The following is a 23,815-nucleotide window of genomic DNA, read 5'->3' as shown; positions in this document are numbered from 1 at the left end:
TTGTATTGTTCACTGAGATCAAACTAGCAAATCCAGACTAGTACTTTTCGAGTTGTTTTGTTATTTCGTATTTACAGCGACGTAAAACTTTGTGTCGATTTTTAAATTGAGAAAAACAGGGGTTTTTCCATTTCCGTGAGTACTTTAGTGATGACGCCAGGTGTTTGGATATACGTGTTCAGTTGCAGCTATATTTAAGAACAAACGAAACACACGCTAAAAGGGTAGGCATGGCCGTCTCTACCGGAAGCGCCCGCGGCTCACAAAATTTGCATTAAAACAAATCCATTGTCACGTAATTAAGCCAATCAAATAATTTTTTATCATCCACACATAGACTTATAATATTTGTTATTATATGTAAACCTATTCCTTTATCCTCAGAATTTGTTTAATTTGAATCTGGAATTTTGATTTGTCTTACTTTTTTCCTTTCAGCCAGTACCGTTTGAACTGTTAGAGAAAATTTACAGATCCAGACGGAGGCGCGCTAGGGATATATGTCGAGTCCGCAAAGCTGGGAAAATGAAGGCAGATAAGCTTCAGCGTCAAATTAGCATTCTCAAAAAGCCCAAATTGTTTTATTGTGCTGTGCCCAAAGCGGGTACTACTTTTTGGAGGCGTGTGTTCGTGGCAGTCAAAAGAAGGAAGTCTGGAATATCATCCCCGTTCCTGTTTTCCTACTCTGATTTTATAACCAAAAACTACGCTTTAAATATGAAACTGACAAAATCTAACCGAGCGAAAGATTTAAAGAAAATTGTCAAATCTTCTTTCAAATTTATCTTTACACGTGACCCGTATCATAGACTGTTTTCTACCTACATTGACAAAATGTACGCCCCAAATAGTGTATTTTGGGAGTACACTGCCAAACGGGCTATAAAGAAGGTGCGATCCAATGGACGGTATTACACAGGATGTGGAGCGGATATTACATTTGTGGAATTAGTTAAATACTTGAACACGCTTCATCCCAATAACTACAACGAGCACCTTATGCCAGCAACAGGGAAATGTGATGTTTGTGGTGTCGATTATGACGTCATAGGCAAAATGGAAACCTTTTCCAGCGACGCCATGTATATTTTGAATAAAACCGGTTTGCTCGGGAAACAAATTGTTTTCTACGACATGCGAACTGAGCATAAAATTGATTATATCATAGACGCCGTCGTCAGGGGTTTCCGTCTCAAGCATGTTAGAAGGAGTGCTTGGATCAACTGTGTCAGCACCCATGCCGGATACCAACGAATATGGCGACAGATACAAATTGCTGGACTGATAGAAAAGACACGTGACTATCCACTCACTTCCGCCGGAAGTGAAGCAATCACTGTGACGGAATATATAAACATGGCACTTGAAGCCCACAGACATTCCAGTGGCTTATCCATGTTGAACAAGAAGGAAGCGTACCTGCAGGCCTATGCACAGTTATCTCCGAGAGACTTGGAAGCTATCAGGGAGAAGTACCTTGATGATTTCTATACATTCGGGTATCCTGATCGGCCAACGGAACTTTTTGACAGAGCAAATAATTCTCAACAAGATAATGTGTTTGACTACTTTGACTTGTTGACAGAACAATAAAACTGGTATGACTGGACTCATTTACACACCTTATTTGTCAAACGACAAAGTCAACATTAACCTTGGCAGATATTGATATGTTGATATCATACAAAGCCATATGTGCGTTTGATTATTCCCTGGATAATTCATTATTATAAAAACCTGCATCAAAGATGTGTGTGATGTAAATATGGTTCTCGGTGTGTCAATAAAAGTATGTACGGGATTCATGCAGATTTCACAAATTGTATTACTAACAAACACCAAATTTAGATATGTGTATATATGCAAGTTAGAGAATGTTTAACTAATGGTTTCATCACATACACACTCTTACCAGGCTACGATCACACGTTGTGAACCACTCGATACATATTAATGGACTCGTTCGACACGCGGAGTCACGTGGGGCCCAGTCGTTCAGGGGGCCCTTCTGTGCTGTACACATGGGCAGGTTTTGCCTGCGAAGTCCCACTATGATGCTAAAATTGGCTAATGTACAAAATGAAATTTGAATAGTGATATATTTGTTTCCGAGTTCATTCGAAAAATACCAATACGTAAACATGACATGAAATGGACATCGAGGTTGGTTCGCTGTGGTTTAGCCATTACATGCTTAAACGTTTTATGTATTTGAGGTTGAAAACAAAATCCAATTCTAAACCTAGTGAGCGTGAAAGTTTGCTTTTATTAGTTATTTTGAAGTATTGATGACCTATTTAACAGACCCGTGGAGATACGGGGTAGAATAGGTCTTCAGAAGCCCAGGCTTGCCGTAAAAGGTGACTATGCTTGTCGCAAGAGGCGTAGTTTCGTTAGATTGCGTTGTCTGAAATAGTCCGTACAATTCCAATTTGGAAAGAATGTATGTGGGGTGCACCGAGACATCTGCAACGCAATTCAAAGACAACTGAAACGCATTTCAAAAAGAGCAATTTTAAAGTTGAAAGTAACGCTCCCTAGTATCCGATGCCTACCATGAGCCGACTGAAGAACATCGGGTAGTCACTGTGGGTTATTTGTCTAATTGTGTGTTATGTGCCCGATGGCATGGATCGTTGCCTATGCATTCAGTCGATAATTTGTCTGCCCTAGACTCGATTATTTACAGGTCGCTGTTATATACGTCTAATTTTGCTTATTTGCGGGGTTAGACACCATTCTATTACATGGTCATTTGAGTATATGTGTGATGCACAATCAATAAGTATGCACTTGTTATAAATGTTTGCATTTGCTGGTGCACGTGTCGTGTCAAACAGATGTGATGTATTGCTTTCTCGATTATTTATCTAAGGATTGGTCGTCCACAAAGGCCCCATTCAACCCGATATATATGAATACAGAGTAAGCGTAGTGGGAGAATGTTTGCTTTGACTGCTCAAACATTGATTTTGTGTGTATATTCCGTGATTGTGACAGCGTTTGCTTCAGTAGTACCGAAGACATCACTTAATACAAAACTCAACAGACGTTACCCCACTCCGTGGTGTTGTGGATAGAGCGTCTGTCCGGGAAACGGAAGGTTATTGGTTCGATCCCCGGTCGCGTCATACCAAAAGACATTAAATGATGGCACGTTTTGTTACACTGCCTGGCGCTTGGTATTAAGGGGCTGAAACAAGGACTGGTTGGATCGGAGTAACACTAACACACAACGAGCGCCAGACAGGGTAACAACAAGTTCCATCTTTTAACGTCTTTTGGTGTGACGCATCCGGGATTCGCAACCCCCGGCCTTCCTCTCCCCGGACAAAAGTTGATACGCTATGATATAACTTGAATACTGTTCAAAGCACCGTTAAAACCAACTATTGACTTTTTCCATCCTGGTGAAACCAAACCGTAACATTTCCGTTTGACTACAAAGGCCTTAATAATTTAGTATTTACTTTATTTAATCTAGTCCTTTGTATGATCCCGACTATTTCATAAGCATGTGTTTATTAATCACTACCAAATTGTGATGATACCGGAACAGGTCGACGGTAGTCTGCTCCAGAGTGCCACAAACTTATCTTCTGTATATGGATAATGTATATATATATATATACTTGATGAAAGAATTCTCATTTCTTGCTCTATTCTCAACTCTATTCTTGCAATTAGTAAGACGTTCACCACTAGGCACCCTTGTTTATAGAAAAGATATAGAGTGAAGAGGCAGTGATTCAATATTTCATAATTAAGTGTGATGTTTAGATGAAGTAAGGGAACACCGATAATAAGTATGCTGCTGTGTATGCTTAAAGTGCTATTATCGTATGTTCGCAAAAAAGAGACGTATTGAAATAGTGAAAACCGTGCGTCAGTAATTACAGTTGAGTGAGTGAGTTTGGTTTTACGCCGCTTTTAGCAATATTCCAGCATTATCACGGAGGGGACTCCAGAATTAGAGTTCGAACCCGCGTCTTCGGCGTGACGAGCGAAGTGACCAACGCTTTAACCACTAGTCTACCCGACCGCCCCCAATTAGGTGAAAATGGAAATGAAACAAAAAGAAGATCATACGAACACTATCGAAATGTGTAAGATTTAATACACTGCAGTTGATATTGAATTAGTGATCATGGGTGAAGGGTCGAAATAGGACGAGACAATCATGCAAGTCACAGCGCCGGCCGATTCCAGTGCCACTGAAGTCTGCTCTTTAAAAAAGTATGAAGTCCTGGAGAGCTTTCTGAACGGGAGTCCTCATAAACATACAGTAAACTACGGTTATAACGAACTGACGGATATAACGAACTAACTTTTTAGTCCCGACTATTTGCTGTAGTTATGCTGTATATATGCTTATAACGAATTACGGTTATAACAAACTAAAATTAGTAGTCCCTTTGAGTTCGTTATAACCGTAGTTTACTGTATTGTAATTAGACTTCAGTACCTGATATTACACACTGAGTGAAATGAATGTATTATATTACAGGCGAGGAGAATACCAATAAGTAAGAGTAACTATTTATTGTCAAATTGTTAAAATGCATATTGATATGCCATTTACATAATAAAGCTCATGAAATACATGCACTATCCCGATCATAGTGGGATATTCAATGGTCTACTTTTCACCTTCAAACACTAAGGGGCGTCGCATGATTCTCAGATCAAGATACAAACATCAGATGGGCTTTTATTATCAAGATGCATGCATTTATCACTATCTCAGCCTCATGACATCAAAGTAGTCAAAATCAGTCCAAGCTTCTCTATTTATGTTGAATAACTTTCGAGGACGCTGGTTATAGTCAAACATTTCAAAATCAACGAGATAATTTTTGCGGAGACTTTCCATTTCTTTCAATGACACCATCGAATAGGCTTGCAAAAAGGCCTCCTTTTTGTTGCCTTTAGCCGACGGCCCGGATCTCTTGAATGCTTCCAGTGCCATGTTCAGATATTCGGTGACGGTGATGTTGCTACTCTGCTCGGGAGTGAGTAGGTAAGGGTCTGTTTTGTCTATCATCCCTCCTATTTGTAACTGGCGCCATAGTCTCTGGTATCCTGCATGAAGACTTATGCACTGCGTCCACCCCTTCTTAAAGTCAAACGCTCTCACCACTGCATCAAGTATGTAATCTACCTTGTACTCAATATTCATATTTTTGAATATTATTTCACTGTCATAGGAACCTACCTTTTTCAAAATATACCGTATGTCATCTTCGAACGTTTCCAACTTGCCAATGACATCATAGTCCGCTACGCATGCGTCGCACCTATACGCTACCGGTCGAAGGTGGAAATCAATTGTTTTAAACTTGCGAGTGTTTATATATTTGACATATTCATCAAACGAAACATCGGAACCACATGTACTCGTTCTTTCTGTATTGGATGATCTGAACATCTCAATCGCGTTTTTTCCAAGTCCCCACATATAAGTGTTTGGTGACAGAATTTTATCTATAAATGTTGAAAATACCCTGCTGTATGGATCTCGAGCAAAAAGGAATTTAAGAGTTTTTTGGAGGAGTTTAGACATGTCTTCCACATGGGCCGTCTCGGTCATATTGAGTGGAATCTTGGCCTTTGATAGTTTGAAATCCATGTAAGAGAGCTGGAAAGGCGAAACAATCTTTGGGTCTTTTCGCCTAATCACTTCGAAAGCTCTTCGCCAGAAGGTTGAGCCAGATTTTGCAACAGGACAATACATTATGCGAGGTTTATCCAGGTACCAGTGAAGATCACGTATGTTCCCTGGAGGCATCCGATTTGTGTCCTCTTGTCTCTGACAATACTTATTCACATATTGTTTCCTTTGGGTATATATACTGTCATTTTCAACCTGTGAGAAAAAAGTTGAGACATTGGAAAACAAATCTGTCACTACATTTTGATAAATCATACCATTTATACCATTAACGTCCGTTAACAACAGAACACACTCTTGAAATCGTACTATTCTTTATTATTACTTGCCCTTGAAGAAAGTCACCCGTTTAATAAACATACAGCTGTATTACACATTGTGTAATACCAAAACGCGTGCTTATGTACTCTCGGAACACGTTTCACGAACAAATATTGAAAGCTCTCAACATCCCTTGTCTTATTCAGCGACATTGCGTGTGGAGTTGATGGATCACTGGGAGGAGCTTATGCACACTCGATGACCCCAGCAACTTTGTTGATAGGCTGACGTCTAGTGGCATTGTTTCGCCGATGGATCTTGCAACAAAATTTCATCAATTTACGTCATCGGGAATTGTGACGTCATTGTAAACTGTGAGGTGCAAGGCCCTTTCTACAAGGCGATCGTATTGTAGCGCAACGACAGTCGTTAGTATAAGTTAAAGTATGGGAGTTGCGATAGTCTTAGCCCTACGATAAATTTGTGGAACGGACGTCTCAGTTCTAAAGGTGGACCGTTGTATGGTATTAAATTCATACGTTTCAACTTTTGACGTGTTTGAAGTAGTATTCTGTTAAACTCAATTGGACTATGCCGTGGATCGTGTAGGTGTCAGCCTATTCAGATTCAACAGTATAATTCTAAAAACGTTATAAATGGCAAGTAATAAATAAAATACTAAACTCGCTCCCGTGTAAAACCAATTTTATAAAAGTCGTGAATAGTTGTAGTATCAGACTCGCTTTCGCTCGTGATTAAAGGGCGGCAAAAATATAGATTGCCATTCTAGTGGCCTGTGCCTTATTTTATATCCATCAGAAGATTAACAACCTTTGACTACGTAATTCATTTTGCGAGTTTCCCGTGTATCCTACTCAAAACCCCGCCAAGAATATGAAACGTTATAGACATGCTGCACAATCTTGACTGTTATGTAATTGATTATGATTAAACTTCGTACACCTATTATGGTTATGTTACGTAACGACTACAAAAGTTACCCTCCTCACCTGAGTCTGTTGTGCTCTGTTTTCCAATTGGGTCTGCAGGTTATGAATATAATGTTTCACTATAACGTCTCTCGTTTTGACATCTCTGGTTAGGTTTAGGCTCAGCTGCAGGCGTTGGTGCACCGGTACAGGTAGAAGGTGGTCACTGCCCTGGGTATCTTAATGAATCAGAAGTAACATTTCCGTCAACACACTGTGTGGAGTCGTGCTTGTGGGGAAACGTCTAGATGTGCATACCTTTGTGTATTCCAATCACATGATAGCATTGCGTGTCTTGCAAAACAGTCTTAAAATCCATTTACCCACTTATAGTACCCCCAAAAGAATACTCTAGTTATCAATTAGTGGCTTTAACCTACGTATCGAATTCGTTTATTGGGCATGGCTGTGAAAGTTTTAGCCAATTAGTTACGTTTAAATCATTTAACAGTTACTTTCAATTACGCATAGGACTTAATACGTTTGATTAAAAAAAATTCTGATCATGTATCATGCAAACAGTAAAGTACGGTTATAACGAACTCAAAGGGACTACTAATTTTAGTTCGTTATAACCGTAGTTCGTTATAAGCATATATACAGCATAACTACAGCAAATAGTCGAGACCTAAAAAGTAAGTTCGTTTTATCCGTCAGTTCGTTATAGGCGTGTTCGTTGTAACCGTAGTTTACTGTATATTAGTATATTGTGTAAATAAGTATGATTTATAATTGAATCTAGATTAAACTGCCACCCTGCTTACCCATAATTGGTTAGATAGATCCCTTATAATAGGAGGAGGGATTGGCTGAAAGTTGGAGTCATCCCTCATACAGTCTTGTGGGTATTCTTGTCACTAAATCTTTATTCGTTGGTCTTAATACTAAACGGATGGGACAGTTTCACTGGTCTCTTTTATTTCTAGTATGTTACACCATACACCAAAGGTTACTCCTTTATTATTTAGTGGGGCGGTCGGGTAGCCTTGTGGTTAAAGCGTTCGCTCGCCACGCCGAAGACCCGGGTTCGATTCCCGACATGGGTACAATGTGTGAAGCCCATTTCTGGTGTCCCCCGCCGTGATATTGCTGGAATAATGCTAAAAGCGGCGTAAAACCATATTCACTCACTCACTTATTATTTAGTTTCCTTGGATTTTCAAAAACAGGACATGCAGCTTTACTCTTATATAACTTCTAAAAATGCTACTATATACACATTCTATCTGGCAATCTTTCTAAACATGTATGCCCAGCTCAGTTCACATATCAAAACCGTCTCCGTGGTCTAGTGGTATAGCGTCCGCCCGGAGAGCGGAAGGTCCGGGGTTCGATCCCCGGCCGCGTCATACCAGAAGACGTTAAAAGACTTGTTGTTACCCTGTCTGGCGTTCGGCTAAAACAAGGTCTGGTCTGCTCGGAGTCAGTATATTGTGTCTCAGTGGGGTATTCATGTTCACCTGCGGCATGGTATCTCAGTTGGCTAGCACTATAAATCGGCATCAGTCCGGACTAGTACAATCAGCTACACACGCACGCACGCACGACACTATATAAGTGCAATAATCTTGAACGCGACGTTAAACCCAATTACACCTCACATTACTCAAGTCAAATCCTAAGTACGAAAGAAAAGACAGTGGGGCTCATGTTACCCTGTCTGGCGCTCGGCATTAAGGGACTAAAACATGGACTGGTCGGCTTGGAGTCAGTATACTCTGTCTGAGTGGGGTATTCATGTTAAGCTGCGGCATTGTATCTCAGTGAGCTTGCACTATAAATCGGCGTCAATCCGGACTAGTACAAGCAGCCACACACACACACACACACACACACACACACACACACACACACACACGTGCATGCACGTCGCTATATAAGTGCAATAATCTTGAACGCGACGTTAAACCCAATTACACCTCGCATCACTAAAGTCAAAGCCTAAGTACGAAAGAAAAGACAGCGGGGCTCATAAGTCTATCAATTATATTGAAACACCATGGTGTTATTGTTTTGTGGTAATACACCTTACAGATAATGAATTAAAATCTTAGATTATTTGAGGATGCTGAAAGTTAGTCTTATATCCCGTTCACATGCACAACATTTACTCACGCAAGTAATTTTACACATATGTAACTATACATACGTGTGTATATGTAAATTTACTATGCGTTCACATGAAAAGCATCCTAGGTGTGTAAATAAAGTCTGTAAATGGTGTCAGGCACACATATTCATCAGTTCGTCACGCCGAAGACCCGGGTTCGGTTCCCGACATGGGTACAATGTGTGAAGCCCATTTCTGGTGTCCCCCGCCGTGATATTGCTGGAATATTGCTAAAAGCGGCGTAACACCATACTCACTCACTCACAAATGAGACACAAGTCCCACAATGTCAATGAATGAAATGACAATAGGCTTCTTAAAATGCCTGTTTACGGTTGAACTTGGTAGCTAGTACATAATATTGCCCCTCCGTAGACCCCCTGATAAACATCAGCACGGGGGTGGGAGGGCAAGGAAGGTATACTTACAAAAAACGTGAAGAATCCATATGGTTGACAACGCAAAACACACTATGAGAACAAATCGTCTCCGCAGCCTATTTACAATGAACATGACTGACTGAGTACCCATGTCAGAATACATGTAGGCCATATGGTGCAAGACGCCTCCTCGCCCAGAGGCTATGCGTTCGGCCGCATAGATATCAGATCAATATGATAATATGTAAGTACAGCTTGCTGCACAGCGAATCGCGGCGCCTTAGACGACTGGGCCACCCGTGCCCCCGATGTTTCAAGGAAGCCCCCAAGTAAATTAACGGGTGTTACCTAATCATTGGATATTCATAACATTTTACTTTTGAGGAGAAGGACACGTATTCTTGTCTCTTTAATGTACAGGAAAGTACGGTTAATACGAACTCAAAGGAACCATTAATTTTAGTTCGTAATAACCGTAGTTCGTTATAAGCATATATACAACAAATTGTCGGGACTTCATCAGGATGAACATGAGCTAAGTTCAAGTGTAAGACCTGAGAAATCACCACGATTACGTAACAATTTCGTCTCACGGAAAGGGATGGGCAAGCCTGCTAACTGCGCGAAGTACTCCAGTCAAAGATGACACAACACAAAAAGACAGTGTCTTGAAGTATCAAAAAGTTACAGGGTGCAAATCCAGGCTGCACAGTCTGGAAAACAAAATGAACAGATCTAGCTTGCAATGTTGGTGTCCAGGCAGTGCTGGCAGAAAGAGCTTATAAAATATATTTAAAAGAATAAACAATAATCCAAGTGATATTCGGGATGTGATGATAAAACGATATTGTTAAAGACTATGCAAACGCAGTGTTGATAACAAAAGTGCATAAATAAAAACACAACTCCAATAATTGTTTACAGAAATTATAACAACTAATAAGCCCCCAATATAATCATCACATCCTTTCTACCATATAGGATACGTATAAGATCCCACCTGACGTGTGGTGAAAGTCCCTTCAACAGTGGCCAGTGGGGATTTGGGAAACATACATTTAAACCCAAAATGAGGGAATATTTATCCCATCGCATTTGGGGTATGATATGCATGTATATAAAACCGGTTTAAACACGCAATGCTGATAACCATGACAGGACACCTGGCCTGTACTAGAGGAGTGGGTTATGACTGCCTGCTGGATGATCGTTCCAGTCCATATGGGGCTAGCTCCAACAGTAGATCAATACACCCAGTAGGTAAACCACTTGGAGCTACCCAGAATGAATGCCCAATTTAAGCAAATATAATAAAAAGGAATGTAATAATAGGAAAAGGAATGTGGATATTACATAAAATATATTACTCAAATTGCAGGCAAATTATTGGCCATATAATATAATACATTATATTATTATTGAATACAAGGTGAATTCACTATCACATCAAGTGGGAAAACGCAGTGAAATATAGTTATACCACCAATCCGACAATGTAGAAATACTACATATTTAAAAGGACTGGATTGATATTTAATAAAATATTTACATATTAAGATATCGGTCATTGCTAAGCCTGTTGTCATCATGCAGGAAATAGCCAACGTGTGGAATGTACACTCGAATTGCCTGATAAATTATGTGGAGTCATATATATTGGCTAGTATGTGTTACTATTATTTTACAGACATAAAGGATAGGGTGACATTGATGTATAATATGCCAAACATGAAACAGACGACGGAGCCATGCCTTTGTTTACATCCGGTGCGGCCATTTTGTAATGCAACCGGAAGAGAGCCGGAGAGTGCCGAGGATAGACGAAGATAATCTGTGCTGCCCAGCGCACAGGTCAAGAGTTGTCAGTGAGGGGTCAGCCACTAATTCTTCAAGATGGCACCAGGGTGTTTTAAGTGAGCGCAATGACCAATGGTAGCCACTTGTTAATTTAAAATAAACTTGCAACAGAGTTCTGTTATTGTCAGCAACAAGTGCATTTATCAGACGAAAGAATTTGGAATAATTGGAACTTTGAATTTAGCAATGAGCTAGTGGCAATTTTGACTGGCCGATCAAATTAGGAAAATTACTTCCAAACACAAAAGGTATCTTACTAAAGCTATTTTCAAGCATGAAAATAATGCAACAAATAAATGTCATTCATTATTGCCATTGAGTGCACTTTTGGACAGTCACAGATGAGCGACGTTTGCCAGTTTGGCACAGCAAGAAGGACTTTGACCAGTGGCCAAACACCTGTTTTGAATTTTGCTTGACTTAATGAAATATAATGCAGCACATGATTCTAAGTCCTGTACATGTTATAACTTTGCACTGGACCATACCACAATTGAATAAAATAGACCTATAGTTGCCATACAGAGAAACTGGTGCTCTTACCTAAAACAAAATGAACATATCTAGCTGGTGATGTTGGTGTCCAGGCAGTGCAGGCAGAAAGAGGCTGTTAAAAAGTTTAGGGGTTGCACGGTGGCACTGACCCTTGTCATGTGAACCCATAGCCCCAGGCTATTGCCTAAAAGCTGTTGCTATGGGACGCATGAGACCAGGTGCCGTGAACCCCAAAACCCTATTCGAAAATTAGTAAATTTGCAGGATATTTTGGTTACTGGTGTAAGGAACTTGGGCAAAATATCCAGCCTTTACACAAGCAGTAAATGTTAGTGTTTAAGCATAACGCCAGCTATAATTTGTTCTGTTAACCCCCTGACACTGTAGACGCCTCCGTGGTCTAGATGTAGAGCGTCAACCAGGAGAGCTGAAGGTCCGGAGTTCTGTCCCCGGCTGCGTCATACCAAAAGACGTTAAAAGGTGGTACTTGTTGTTACCCTGTCTGCAGCTGGCGCTCGACAGGGAGTGTTCGGCTCGGAGTCGGAGTCAGTATACTGTGTCTGAGTGGGGTATTCATGTTAAACTACGGCATGTTATCTCAGTTGGATAGCACTGTAAATCGGCATCAGTCCAGACTAGTACAAGCAGCCACACACACACACACACACACACACACACACGTGCATGCAACTCGCTATATAAGCGCAATAATCTTGGACGCGATGTTAAGCCCAATTTTACCTCACCTCTACTGACACCTCTGCAGCTTGACATATCCGGTTCATTCACCAACATGTCTGGTCGACAACATGTCTGGTCGATGCTATCTTATTAAACCGCAACCATTTTTTAGGGCCGACACGTTTGCACATTTCACGAACAACTGATTTGAACACTGATACTTTCACATAATTCAAAACTATTTTACCTTTTACACAGTTTGGAACGTGTTTCTCTTACGTTGACGTTATATTTTCAGTTTAACACACATTTTATGTCATGCATGGTTAACTTTTACAGTCTTTCACACATCTACAAGATGTACTTGAATATCATTTCACACCGGAAGAGAATCATAAACATTTTATTTATTGACGTCTTTTATAGCCGTGTCATACTCCCAAGGGTTTGAAAAACGGTTACTGATCTAATCGTGTGAGCCTCAGGCTTCTATGGTTTGCTACAGCATAATGACAATCCACAATCATTGGGGGTATCTGTAAATTAATATTCTTTTGTTCTGGAGACATTCATTTGTTGTAGTACTTCAATTTGTCAAGTGACTTTCAAACAATATTGGATTCGGACCCAATTTCATAGTTCCCTGCGCGCCTATTGAATGCAACTCAGCGAATTGTGGCGCCTCAGACAACCCTGCCACCGCGTCACCTACCAACCAGATATCAGATATTTTTCAAATGTTTATATAGGTATCAAAAGTGAACAAGTCTTTATTAATTAACAACTGTCATTACATTAGAAGGACGTTGAGATAACATTGTGCTGAAAGCGTTGGCTCTTCAAGCGGAAGACACGGATTTTATTCCCCATAGCTCCAGTATTGATAACCATACTTATCACTCATACCCTAAGAAATATCCATTTGAAATGTAACTGACAAAAGATGAGTGTACAACTGCTGTACAACTACCTTAGACATCCTATCTTTCAAAATCAGTCAATTTCATTCTTCGGCATACAGTTACATGTCACACTTGGTAGAGGTCATGAAACAATATATTTTTACGCAAAATTTAGACGCGTTTATGAAGTATTCTCTCGAACACTGATATTGTCTGTGTAATTCATTATTATTCGATACATGAAACGGGGAGAATGTATTCGAGTCTATCCTTCACGTTACGTCTATTATTTCACCCCAGAAAGGGGGTGGTCGGGTAGCCTAGTGGTTAAAGCGTTCGCCCATCACGCCGAAGAACCGGGTTCGATTCCCGACATAGGTATATTTTGTGAAGCCCATTTCTGGTGTCCCCCGCCGTGATATTGCTGGAATATTGCTAAAAGCGACGTAAAACCACACTCGCTCACTCACTCACCCCAAAAGGTAAACAAATGATAGTGGGATTTTACCGCGAGTTTCAAATTTCCGATTGTCTACAAATGACGAAAGGTTTAGATTTAGGCAGACCCCAGGAAACCGCTTGGCAATTCAGGCCGGTAAATAAAAGCTACAAAACCCTTTCCATAGAAATCTCTGCCAATGCAGTGTCGATTGTACGATTCCGACTATATCATAATAAGTGAGTGAGTGAGTTGGGTTTAACGCCGCTTTTAACATTATTCCAGTTATATCACGGCGTGTCAGCTTAATGTGGGAGGAAAGCCCCAAGTGATGCAGGTCTTATTATAAGACGTTTACCACTTCGGGTTCTATTTCCGACATGGGTACAATGTGTGAATCCCATTTCTGGTGTCCCCCGCCGTGATTTTGCTGGAATATTGGTCAAAGCGGCGTAAAATCATACTCACTCACTATTATTCGTTAAAGTACGAAGAGTGAGTGAGTGAGTTGGGTTTAACGCTGCTTTTAACAGTATTCCAGTTATATCAGGGCGTGTCAGCTTAATGTGGGAGGAAAGCTCGAAGTGATGCAGGTCTCAGACGTTTACCACTTCGGTGAAACCCACGAGCACGGGTATGGTGCTGACAAACCTAGAAACATGATTGGGGCGAACCGGGATTCGAAACCACAATCATAGGTTTCTGGCATGCCCAAGGGACGCAACTCTGCACAGCGAATCGCGGCGCCTTAGACGACTGGGCCACCCGTGCCCCTAATGTACGAGTATATTTGTGATGAGATAATGTCATAATGCGATAAAATGTTTGCAGTTTTAAAGAAATGTCATAACTACTCAGAAAATATCGTGTTCCTAATGCCCGGAGAGCGTAAGGTCGGGGTTTCGATCCCCGGACGCGTCATACCAAAAGACGTTAAACAGTGGTACTTATTGTTAACCTGCCTGACGCTTACGATACACTTCGGTATGGTATCTCAGTGCGCAATCACTATAAAATCGGAATTAGTCAGGACTAGTACCAGCACATGCCACGCTCACGCTCACGCACACGCACACACAAAGGAAAAGACTTCCGGCTTTAAGATAAGAAGCCAAAAAAGAATAAACTAATATACTTTGACTTTCGTTTTCTTTTAATCCTGTCAATTTCCATTACTGCGTGATGAAATGGAGCATAGAAATGTTTGGAATTCGTTATCATAATTTAATAAATGAAAAAATAATTGCAAAATAACTGAAATATTTGGGCGTTTTGTATATTACGTAAGTACAAATTTCAGTCTGTAACATACATACTGAGTAAAATTAATGAATGACATAAAATTATTATGGCAGAGAGGGAGAGTAAGAGTAACTATATATTTTCAATTATTCTTACAAATAACGTGTCAAATGCATAAAAGCATATAAAATACATGATCTGGGAAAACCTTGATCAATTGATGTCCCTTACATGTCACCACAGTGGGATATTCAAGAATCTGCCTTTCTTCAAACAAAAATGGGCGTCGCATGATTCTCAGATCAGGGTACACAAAAACATTCAACGCTTTTTTATTAAGATGCAGGTATTTACCATTATTTCAACCTCATGACACCAAAGTAGTCAAAATCCCCTCTGAAAGTTCTGTTTACCTGAAATAATTGATCAGGACGCTGGTTGTAGTCAAACATTTCAAAATCAGTAATGTATTTCTCGCGGAGACTTTCCATTTCTTTGAGTGTCACCATCGAATAGGCTTGCAAAAAGGCCTCTTTCTTGTTGCCTTTAGCCGACGGCCCGGATCTCTTGAATGCTTCCAATGCCATGTTGAGATATTCGGTGACGGTGATGTTGTTACTCTGCTCGGGAGTGAGTGGGTACGGGTCTGTTTTGTCTATCATCCCTCCTATTTGTAACTGGCGCCATAGTCTCTGGTTCCCTGCATGAAGACTTATGCAACTGTTCCATCCCTTCCTCAAGCCATACGATCTCGTAACTGCATTAACGATGTAATCTACCTTCTACTCAGTATTCATATCTTTGAATATTATTTCATTGTCATAAGAACCTACCTTTTCAAAATATACAGTGTGTCATCTTGGAACGTTTCCATCTTGCCAATAACATCATAGTCAACCACGCATGCGTCGCACCTATACGCTACCGGTCGAAGGTGAATGTCAATTGTTTTTAAGTTGCGGGAGTGTATATGTTTGACATATTCATCAAACGAAACATCGGAACCACAAGTCTTGGTTCCCTCTGTGTGGGATGATCTGAACATCTTAATAGCATCTACACCTATATTCCACATGTAATGGTTTGGTGACAGAAGTTTATCTATAAATGTTGAAAATACCCTGCTATATGGATCGGAGCAAAAAGGAATTTAAGAGTTGTTTGGAGGAGTTTAGACATGTCTTCCACATGAGCCGTCTCGGTCATATTGAGTGTAATCTTGGCATCGGATTCTTTGAAATCAAAATACGACAGCTGGAAAGGCGCAACAATTTTAGGATCTTTGCGCCTGATCACTTCAAAAGCTCTTCGCCAGAAGGTTGAGCCAGATTTTGCAATGGAACAATACATTATTTGAGGTTTATCCAGGAACCAGTGAAGATCACGTATTTCCCCTGGAGGCATCCGATTTATTTCTTCTTGTCTCTGACAGTACTTTTCCATATATTGTTTCCTTTGGCTATATATATTTTCATTCTCGACCTGTGAGAAAACGTTTGAGAATGACATGATTGAAGAACACATTAGGATAAATGATACGCAGACCATAAATGTAGCTTCCCTATAAAACGGGACAGATTCTTTGATCATTTTTTAATCTTTATTATTACAGTTTTGATGAAATCGCCATACGAACATATTATAATACTATTTTCACATATGATGAACGGTATTCGAAGGCATATCACTTCAGAGAATGGTCCAATTGTCAACATTTGATTTATTGATCATTTATTTTTCAAAACACCATTCTGAGATCTGAGACTACATTGACAACTGTGTCAGTGGATTTATACTTGCATTATATTGATGAAAAAAATAAGGAAATGGAATTCATGTATTTCCCAGACCCGCATCCTATACTTGACCCAAAATTTATTTTTGGCAATGCATGCCACAAAAGATACAAAATACTAAAGGATGAAATATTTAACCGTTCTGCTTTATAACTGTCCCATAACCCCATCAGAATAATAAATTAAAAACTTCTAAGTTTTCAGTTTCTTGTCTGACCTGAAACCTTCGTCAAGCAGGTGATCCGAGGGCTGACAGCCATGGCTAATAAAAACGTGATTATATTTAAACATTCTACATGTGCACTGATTAAGGATTATTAACTTACCACCATATTCCAACTTATCACCTTAGTCTGTTGTACTCTGTCCTTCAGCTGGCTTTGAAGATTATGAATATAATGATTCACTATAACGTCTCTCGTTTTGACATCTCTAGGTAGGTTCAGACTCAGCTGCAGTTGCTGGTGTACCGGTACAGGCAGACGGTGGTCACTGCCAGGGGTATCTTAAACAACACATATGAATCACTTGTAACATTTCTAGTAACTCTGCAAAGCACCTTCCTCGCATAAAGCTCACACATGACACAAGTTAAGTAGTTTTCCTAGCAGCGTTAACCACACAAGTGAAAATGTGCAATCTGGTCCATCAAAATTCAGTACAAAGAGAGATAGTGTTGGATCTTGCACAGGCCAATGTACCTCGGAAGTCCTGCCTCAAAGATTAACAACAATCCTATTAACAATCAAGGAATGCCCTGTTATATATTCTCAGAGAGTATTTGAGACAAGTGGAATGTGAATTTTCAAAAACGCAAATGATTGGTTTGGATTTATGCAATCTAAGAAAAGAAACAAGTTCAGTCCTGTCAAAACATTTCATAGTCGGAATAGTATAATTACATTTCTTATGGTTTTTGAAAGAATTGTTCATGCTTATAAATGGTCATTTAAATAAAGACCACAATGTTATAGAATGAAAAAGGAACAGGGTCTTTATAACATCTCTTTTCCTGTTGGACATCTGGTAGTTGGTAACAATATTGACCACGGCGTAGGTCATTAACAAACATCAACATGGGGCAGTCAGTGGATGATGTTACCATTCGTTCAAACGAATAACGCTTTGTCATACTTACAAATTACATGCAGAATCGACATTGTTAGCAGGGCAAAACATACAATGACAAGAAACCGTTTCCGCTGCTGTTTTCGAATGAACATGACTGGCCGAGTTACAAACAGCGCTATGACTGACGCCTGTAGCCTCTCGCCCAGATAGATACCCAATTTTTTTTTCTGATCAATCTGATTCGCGCTATACAACCGTGAGAACCCTATGCTGGCTGCAAGTTTCAAGGAACACGGCTCAAATAAGTGGAGTTACTTTATCATCGGATTTTCGTAACATTTTAATTTTGAGAGAGTAGAACAAGTATTGGCGTCATCTTAATCTTAATCCTTCTAGTGATTAGGTGCGAAGTTTTGATAGTAAATGGCAGCATCTACTCTTTGCAGCTGTAATTTGTTTTGTACACGTCTTGACACTGTAAATGCAGTCAGACAAATCAGTTTCTAGTCTCGATGTCTAGTCTCACAGTGAAAAGTCAATTCCCAAAAGATGTTAAAACATGGTAGTTGTTACCCTCGGCTTCAAAGGAATACAACCAGGATTGGTGTGCTAGGAATCAGTGTAATGTGTCTGAGTGGGGTATCCTTGTTAAACTGTATGGTATTTCAGGGGACTGGCACTACAAGCCGTATAGTACAAGCAGCCATACACACAGGTCGCTACAGAAGTGAAACCATCTTGGAGGCGCCGTTTAACCCCATTTCACCTCACAACAGCATGTTGACGTTCATAGTTCGTGCATCGCGGTAATGTTTCCACTGATTTGTCCTCAGACTCAGTAATGTGGATGATTCAGGGGTTTACGCTTTATAGCGATGTTCTTACTATTCCTCGTGAGTTTAACCACGTTTATTCGTGCATTTTGTGACAATTTTCAAATCAAAATGAGCTTGTTATTTTTTAAGTCACTTATATACATTTTTCAAAATGCACTTGATGAAGTGTCCGAGACTCCTTCAAGTTATGGTTGGTGTGTTCAGTAGAGTGAGTGAGCATGGTTTTACGCCGCTTTTAGCAATATTCCAGCAATATCACGGCGGGGGACACCAGAAATGGGCTTCACACATAGTACCCATGTCGGGAATCGAACCGGGTCTTCAGCGTGACGAGCGAACGCTTTAACCATTAGGCTACCCGACCGCCCCGTGTTCAGTAGAAATCTCTATGTGTCATTACACAGACTTGCAAAGGAGTGAAGTCACTTGGAAACGACTGGTTTCATGTAATGATGGATGTCCGTGTTATTTCACTTGAATTCATGTGGACAATTTGTATTCGTGATATAGACAGCTTGAATTTAAAGTGTACAGTAAACTACGGTTATAACGAACACGCTTATAACGAACTGACGGATATAACCAACTTACATTTTTGGTCCCTACTATTTGCTGTAGTTATGCTGTTTATATGCGTTTAACGAACTACGGTTATAACGAACTAAAATTAGTAGTCCTTTTGAGTTCGTAATAACCGTAGTTTACTGTGTATAGAATTCGGGGATGTATGTATTGCAAATTGTGATGTAATACGCATTTCCAAACTGGCATCCCTGAAACAGAATTTTGTAAACACTTTCCAAAATTGCGGAATGTTCACTTTGGCGTTCGTGTTTGCGTAACCACTAATCCAGTCTAAGCAATAGTAGGGGCATTAGCCACATTGGTGTCTTGATTTCAAAACACTCATGATATCACGCTGAGAGTGATTTAGAAGAGATATTTACCGTTAAACTAATTTCCAGAGGTCGTTTCTAGAAATGTCTCTGTGCCTAAAATGACTGCGTATGATATGACATAATACACAATCTCCTGCTAAATCTGTCACCGTGAAATGTTATATGTGCGTGATGTAGTGTTAGAGTTATTCGACACAAACAATGTGCTGGTTGAAAAGCAATGTCATACATATATTTAGATGAGTTAAACGACCTTGTTGACGCTATGCAGACAATATTGTTGACGTTATGTAGGTAATATTTTTTTTACACACCTGTGGGTGAGAAACCCAAACATATGTGTGAGATCGCTTTCCAGGCCCGTGATTGGTTACTTCATGGTGATGACCTGAGGTCAGATGATGACGGACAACTTTCCTGAGTGTAAGTCATTCAGTCGAATGTTCACCATCGCCTGTATTGAAAAACAGGACCGCGTAATTAATAATAAAAATAAACAATTAAACTCGTCCTCGTCTGCGAGTTTGTTTGTTATTATTATCAGTTACATTATCTGCTGTTATGTCAACGTTATCGTTTTTCAGAGTTTAAACCCCCTGGATGCCACAGCGACACATATGTCCCTCCTCTTCAACCCTCACTTCAAGTCGACTAAAATTCAAAATACATCACGCAAACTAATACACTTAAGAGTTTTGAATTCCCCCTTCTGTTTATGATTTACTGTTATTTTAGGCAAAGCAAAATTACTGAAAGTGACAATTACTGAAAATTAGGTACATTGTAAATCTCGCCAAATCACAATTCACGGCGTTATTTACTGTGTGTTTAGAAAATTAATCCAAATATCGGATATTTACTCGAATGATTAAAGTAAAAAAATAGCATATTAGTGATCACGGGTATCAAATCACTTATGATAATTCTGAAACGTCGCTGATAAGCCTAGAATAGTTTAGAATGTTTTGGAAAATACACATACACGAACGACGAAGTGTACGTTCCGCCATATTGGATTGCGTTTACAAAATGCCGGTTATTAGACGCCTATTCGATCAGGTATTTTTCAAACGCAGCTGCTATGAATGCATCCCTGAATTCCTCATACATATTAGAAACAAATGACAAATGGTTTTTGTCACCAATGCAAATTATCTAGATTAAATCATGCGAAATAAATTGTTAATTTCATAAGCACATGTAATGTGTGAATTGAAATTATAATTTCATTATTAAAACGAAGTAGATGTGATAGCGGTGTCTTCATCTGCTCATGCTAAAAATAGGCCAAGTTCAAAGGTTACGATCTCGTGAAACGAGAGCGAGACCTAATTACCCTTAAGCCCTTCTTCATTATGTCGAAGTGCTAAAAGAACAACTAAGAAAAAAGCTTCAATCAAACATTTATTTGGGAAGTCCCAAATTAAGGTGACAAGTAACCCGAATGCGAACGCGAACTACAAAAACAGTCTCATCTGAGACTGCAACCGGACGGATAATTTTGGTCCAAGCTGGACATCTGGAATGTGGAAGTTTCAGCCATGTCTCCTCCTAATGGCGTCCTCTGTAAAGAGATACAATTCAGTCAAAATACAAGCTAGGGAGGGAAATTCAAGGGTGGGGCTATCACATCTACTTCGTTTTATTAATGAAATTATAATTTCAATTCACACATTACATGTGCTTATGAAATTAACAATTTCCCCACATATAACTCCGTAGATGTGATAGCGGTGCTTTAAAGCTCTAGTTTAGTATTTTAGACTGGATTCCACATTCTTTAGTCTCCCTCAAGTAAAACTGCTTGAAAGTAGATGCTCTCGACCAGTTTCCCAGTTCTAAAATTTCAGTGATCGAAGCACCTTTAGTGTAAGCTTTTGATGTAGAAGCCCCCCGGACAGAGTGTGCTCTATAAACTGTAACATTGATCCCTGAATCCTTCATCACATTAGTTACCCATCTAGCAACTGTAGCTGCGGATACAGGTTTGTGGGATTTCACATAACTGAGTAATAACTTATCTCTATCCCCATCCTTTCTCCACAGGAGTGTGCGGTCAAGGTAGTCTCTGATACACTGCACTACACAGAGCAAAGGGTTCTTAGGATAGGCTTGTATGGTCAACTTATGAGGTTCTGACCCAGGCTTGGAGACCTTTGTGGGCTTTGTCAAAAGAAAGACAACCTTGTCTCCCTTGTCAGATGTGGACTTTACGTTCATGGAAGTAAGTTCAGCTGCGCGACTTGCTGATGTAAGCATCAACAAAATAGCCAGTTTCTCTGTCAGATCCTTATCTGATAATTTACCATTTTCAGGCATATTACCAATATGGTCCAGGACCACGTCTACATTCCAAGTTTGGTGGTATCGAGGACATGGAGGTTTCTGATTGAAAATAGCTGTCATAAGTTTCTTGGTCAAAGGATGTTGACCAACTGGGTAGCCATGTATGTTGGGATGAAAAGCAGACAAAGCTGATCTGCTAGTGTTAACGGTTCTGTATTCAGATCCACTTTCATACATGTGGGTTAGATACTCTAGGATATGTTCCAAAGAGGCTGAAAAGGGATTGATTTGCCGTTCCACACACCAGCAAGACCACCTCTTCTAGGAGGAATTATAAGCTCCTTGCGTCCCTGGTCTCCACTGGTGTGACAAAAGCTCGGCAAGTTTTTTGCGAAATGCCTCCCGAAGTGACCAGATTCCTGAAACCCTCCAGGCCGCTAATAGCAGTGTCCCGTTTGCTACCAGAGGGTGTGTTTGACCTTGTGGTGATTCCAGCAAGTCAGCCCACACTGGTAGAAGTATTGGACACTCCACTGACATCTCCAACAGGACAGGGTACCACGCCTGGCCCTGCCACACTGGAGTTATCAAGGTCAGTTCTGCCCTCTCCCTCCTTACTTTCCACAGACATCTCCCGATCATGGAGAACGGGGGAAAGGCATAACCTCTCGCCCCCTTCCATTCCAAACGAAATGCATCTATGTAAGTTGCCTGGGGATCTGGTCTCCAACTGACATACTTCTCCAGTTGATGTGATAGGCGGGATGCAAAAAGATCTATCAGGTGAGGGCCAAGTCTCTGATTGCACTGGTTGAACACCTTGCGATTCAAGAGCCATTCGCTCGAATCTGCAAAATGGCAACTCTCCAAGTCTGCAATGATGTTCTCCTTGCCCGGTAGATACTGTGCTTCCAGAGTTATCTTTCTCTGGAGACAAACGTCCCATATTTCTTTGGCTATTGTGACTAGAACATGACGATTTACATAAGAGACTGCTGTGCGGTTGGACCAGAAGGGAGATGCCTGACTGACGTTTGCAGAAACACTGAAGAGCCAGAAGAACTGCTTTCAGTTCGAGAGCATTGATATGGAATTTGCTCTCCTCCAGACTCCACCGACCTCCAGTCCGGTCTTCATTGCAAACTGCCCCCCATCCCAGATTGGAAGCATCTGTTTGTAATATCAGATCTGGGTGGATTGATGAAATGGGTTTGCCGTTGAAGGTCGACAGTTTGTCTACCCACCAGCGAATTTCTTGCACACACTTCCTGGAAAGTTTGATCCTGTGTTCGTGGCTCTGGTGTTCCAATAGTTCCCGTGATGATTGCATTTGTAGGAACCGGCAGTGTAACTGGGCTGGAACAATAGCTCTCACTGATGCTGAAAGCTTTCCCAACAAAGTGGCCAGTGTTCGAATCTTTACCACTGGTAGTTTCAGTATCCTGTGACATCTTTGAAGGATGTCTGTCACTTTCTTCTGGGGAAGTGTTAGAGTGAGACACTGAGAATCTATCTCGAAACCCAGGAAGTTGAGGAAGAACTGATTTCTCTTTGTTGATAACGAAACCTAGGTTCTTCAAAAGATACAAGAGACTCTCTCGGCAACGAACTAGACTCTCTGGGCTGCGGGCAAAGAGAATCATATCGTCTAGGTATATGATCAACCGAATACCTGCTCTGCGTGCAATGCTTACCACAGGTTTCAGCAATTTGGTGAACGTCCGTGGAGCTGGCGCTAGACCAAATGGAAGGCAGAGAAACTGAAACAATCGCCCTTTCCATTGAAAGCGGAGGAATTTCCTCTGGTGCCTGACAATTGGGATGCTGAAGTATGCATCCTTCAGGTCCAGTTTGCACACATAATCGTTTTCCTGAATGACATCCTTCACTTTGTTTTAAA

General features: G+C 40.4%; 1 protein-coding gene and 1 pseudogene across 1 annotated transcript; both read right to left on the bottom strand.

The window, feature by feature from the left end:
• Positions 1-4,738: 4,738 nt before the first annotated feature.
• On the bottom strand, positions 4,739-9,583 carry LOC139465721 (carbohydrate sulfotransferase 11-like). The gene is made up of 3 exons (XM_071247546.1): positions 9,460-9,583; positions 6,943-7,100; positions 4,739-5,866 (listed from the first exon to the last, which is right to left on the bottom strand). The coding sequence occupies exons 1-3, from the start codon at positions 9,581-9,583 to the stop codon at positions 4,739-4,741; spliced, it is 1,410 nt and encodes a 469-aa protein (XP_071103647.1).
• A 5,800-nt stretch (positions 9,584-15,383) lies between these two features.
• On the bottom strand, positions 15,384-23,558 carry LOC139466019 (uncharacterized; annotated as a pseudogene).
• Positions 23,559-23,815: the final 257 nt, after the last annotated feature.

Source organism: Haliotis cracherodii, unplaced genomic scaffold, assembly GCF_022045235.1.
Source record: "Haliotis cracherodii isolate W230 unplaced genomic scaffold, xgHalCrac1.p SCAF_18, whole genome shotgun sequence".
In the NCBI taxonomy this organism is placed as follows: Eukaryota; Metazoa; Mollusca; class Gastropoda; order Lepetellida; family Haliotidae; genus Haliotis; species Haliotis cracherodii.
Note: the sequence above shows the minus strand (reverse complement) of the source record. Positions and strands in the feature narration are given on the sequence as shown.

Coding starts and splice junctions, on each gene's coding strand:
- LOC139465721 (XM_071247546.1), bottom strand. CDS start 9,583: ATGGCCTACATGTATTCTGACATGGGTACTCAGTCAGTCATGTTCATT. Junction 7,101..9,459: donor ATGGATTCTTCACGTTTTTT/GTAAGTATACCT, acceptor TGATTCATTAAG/ATACCCAGGGCAGTGACCAC. Junction 5,867..6,942: donor ACAGAGCACAACAGACTCAG/GTGAGGAGGGTA, acceptor TTTTTCTCACAG/GTTGAAAATGACAGTATATA.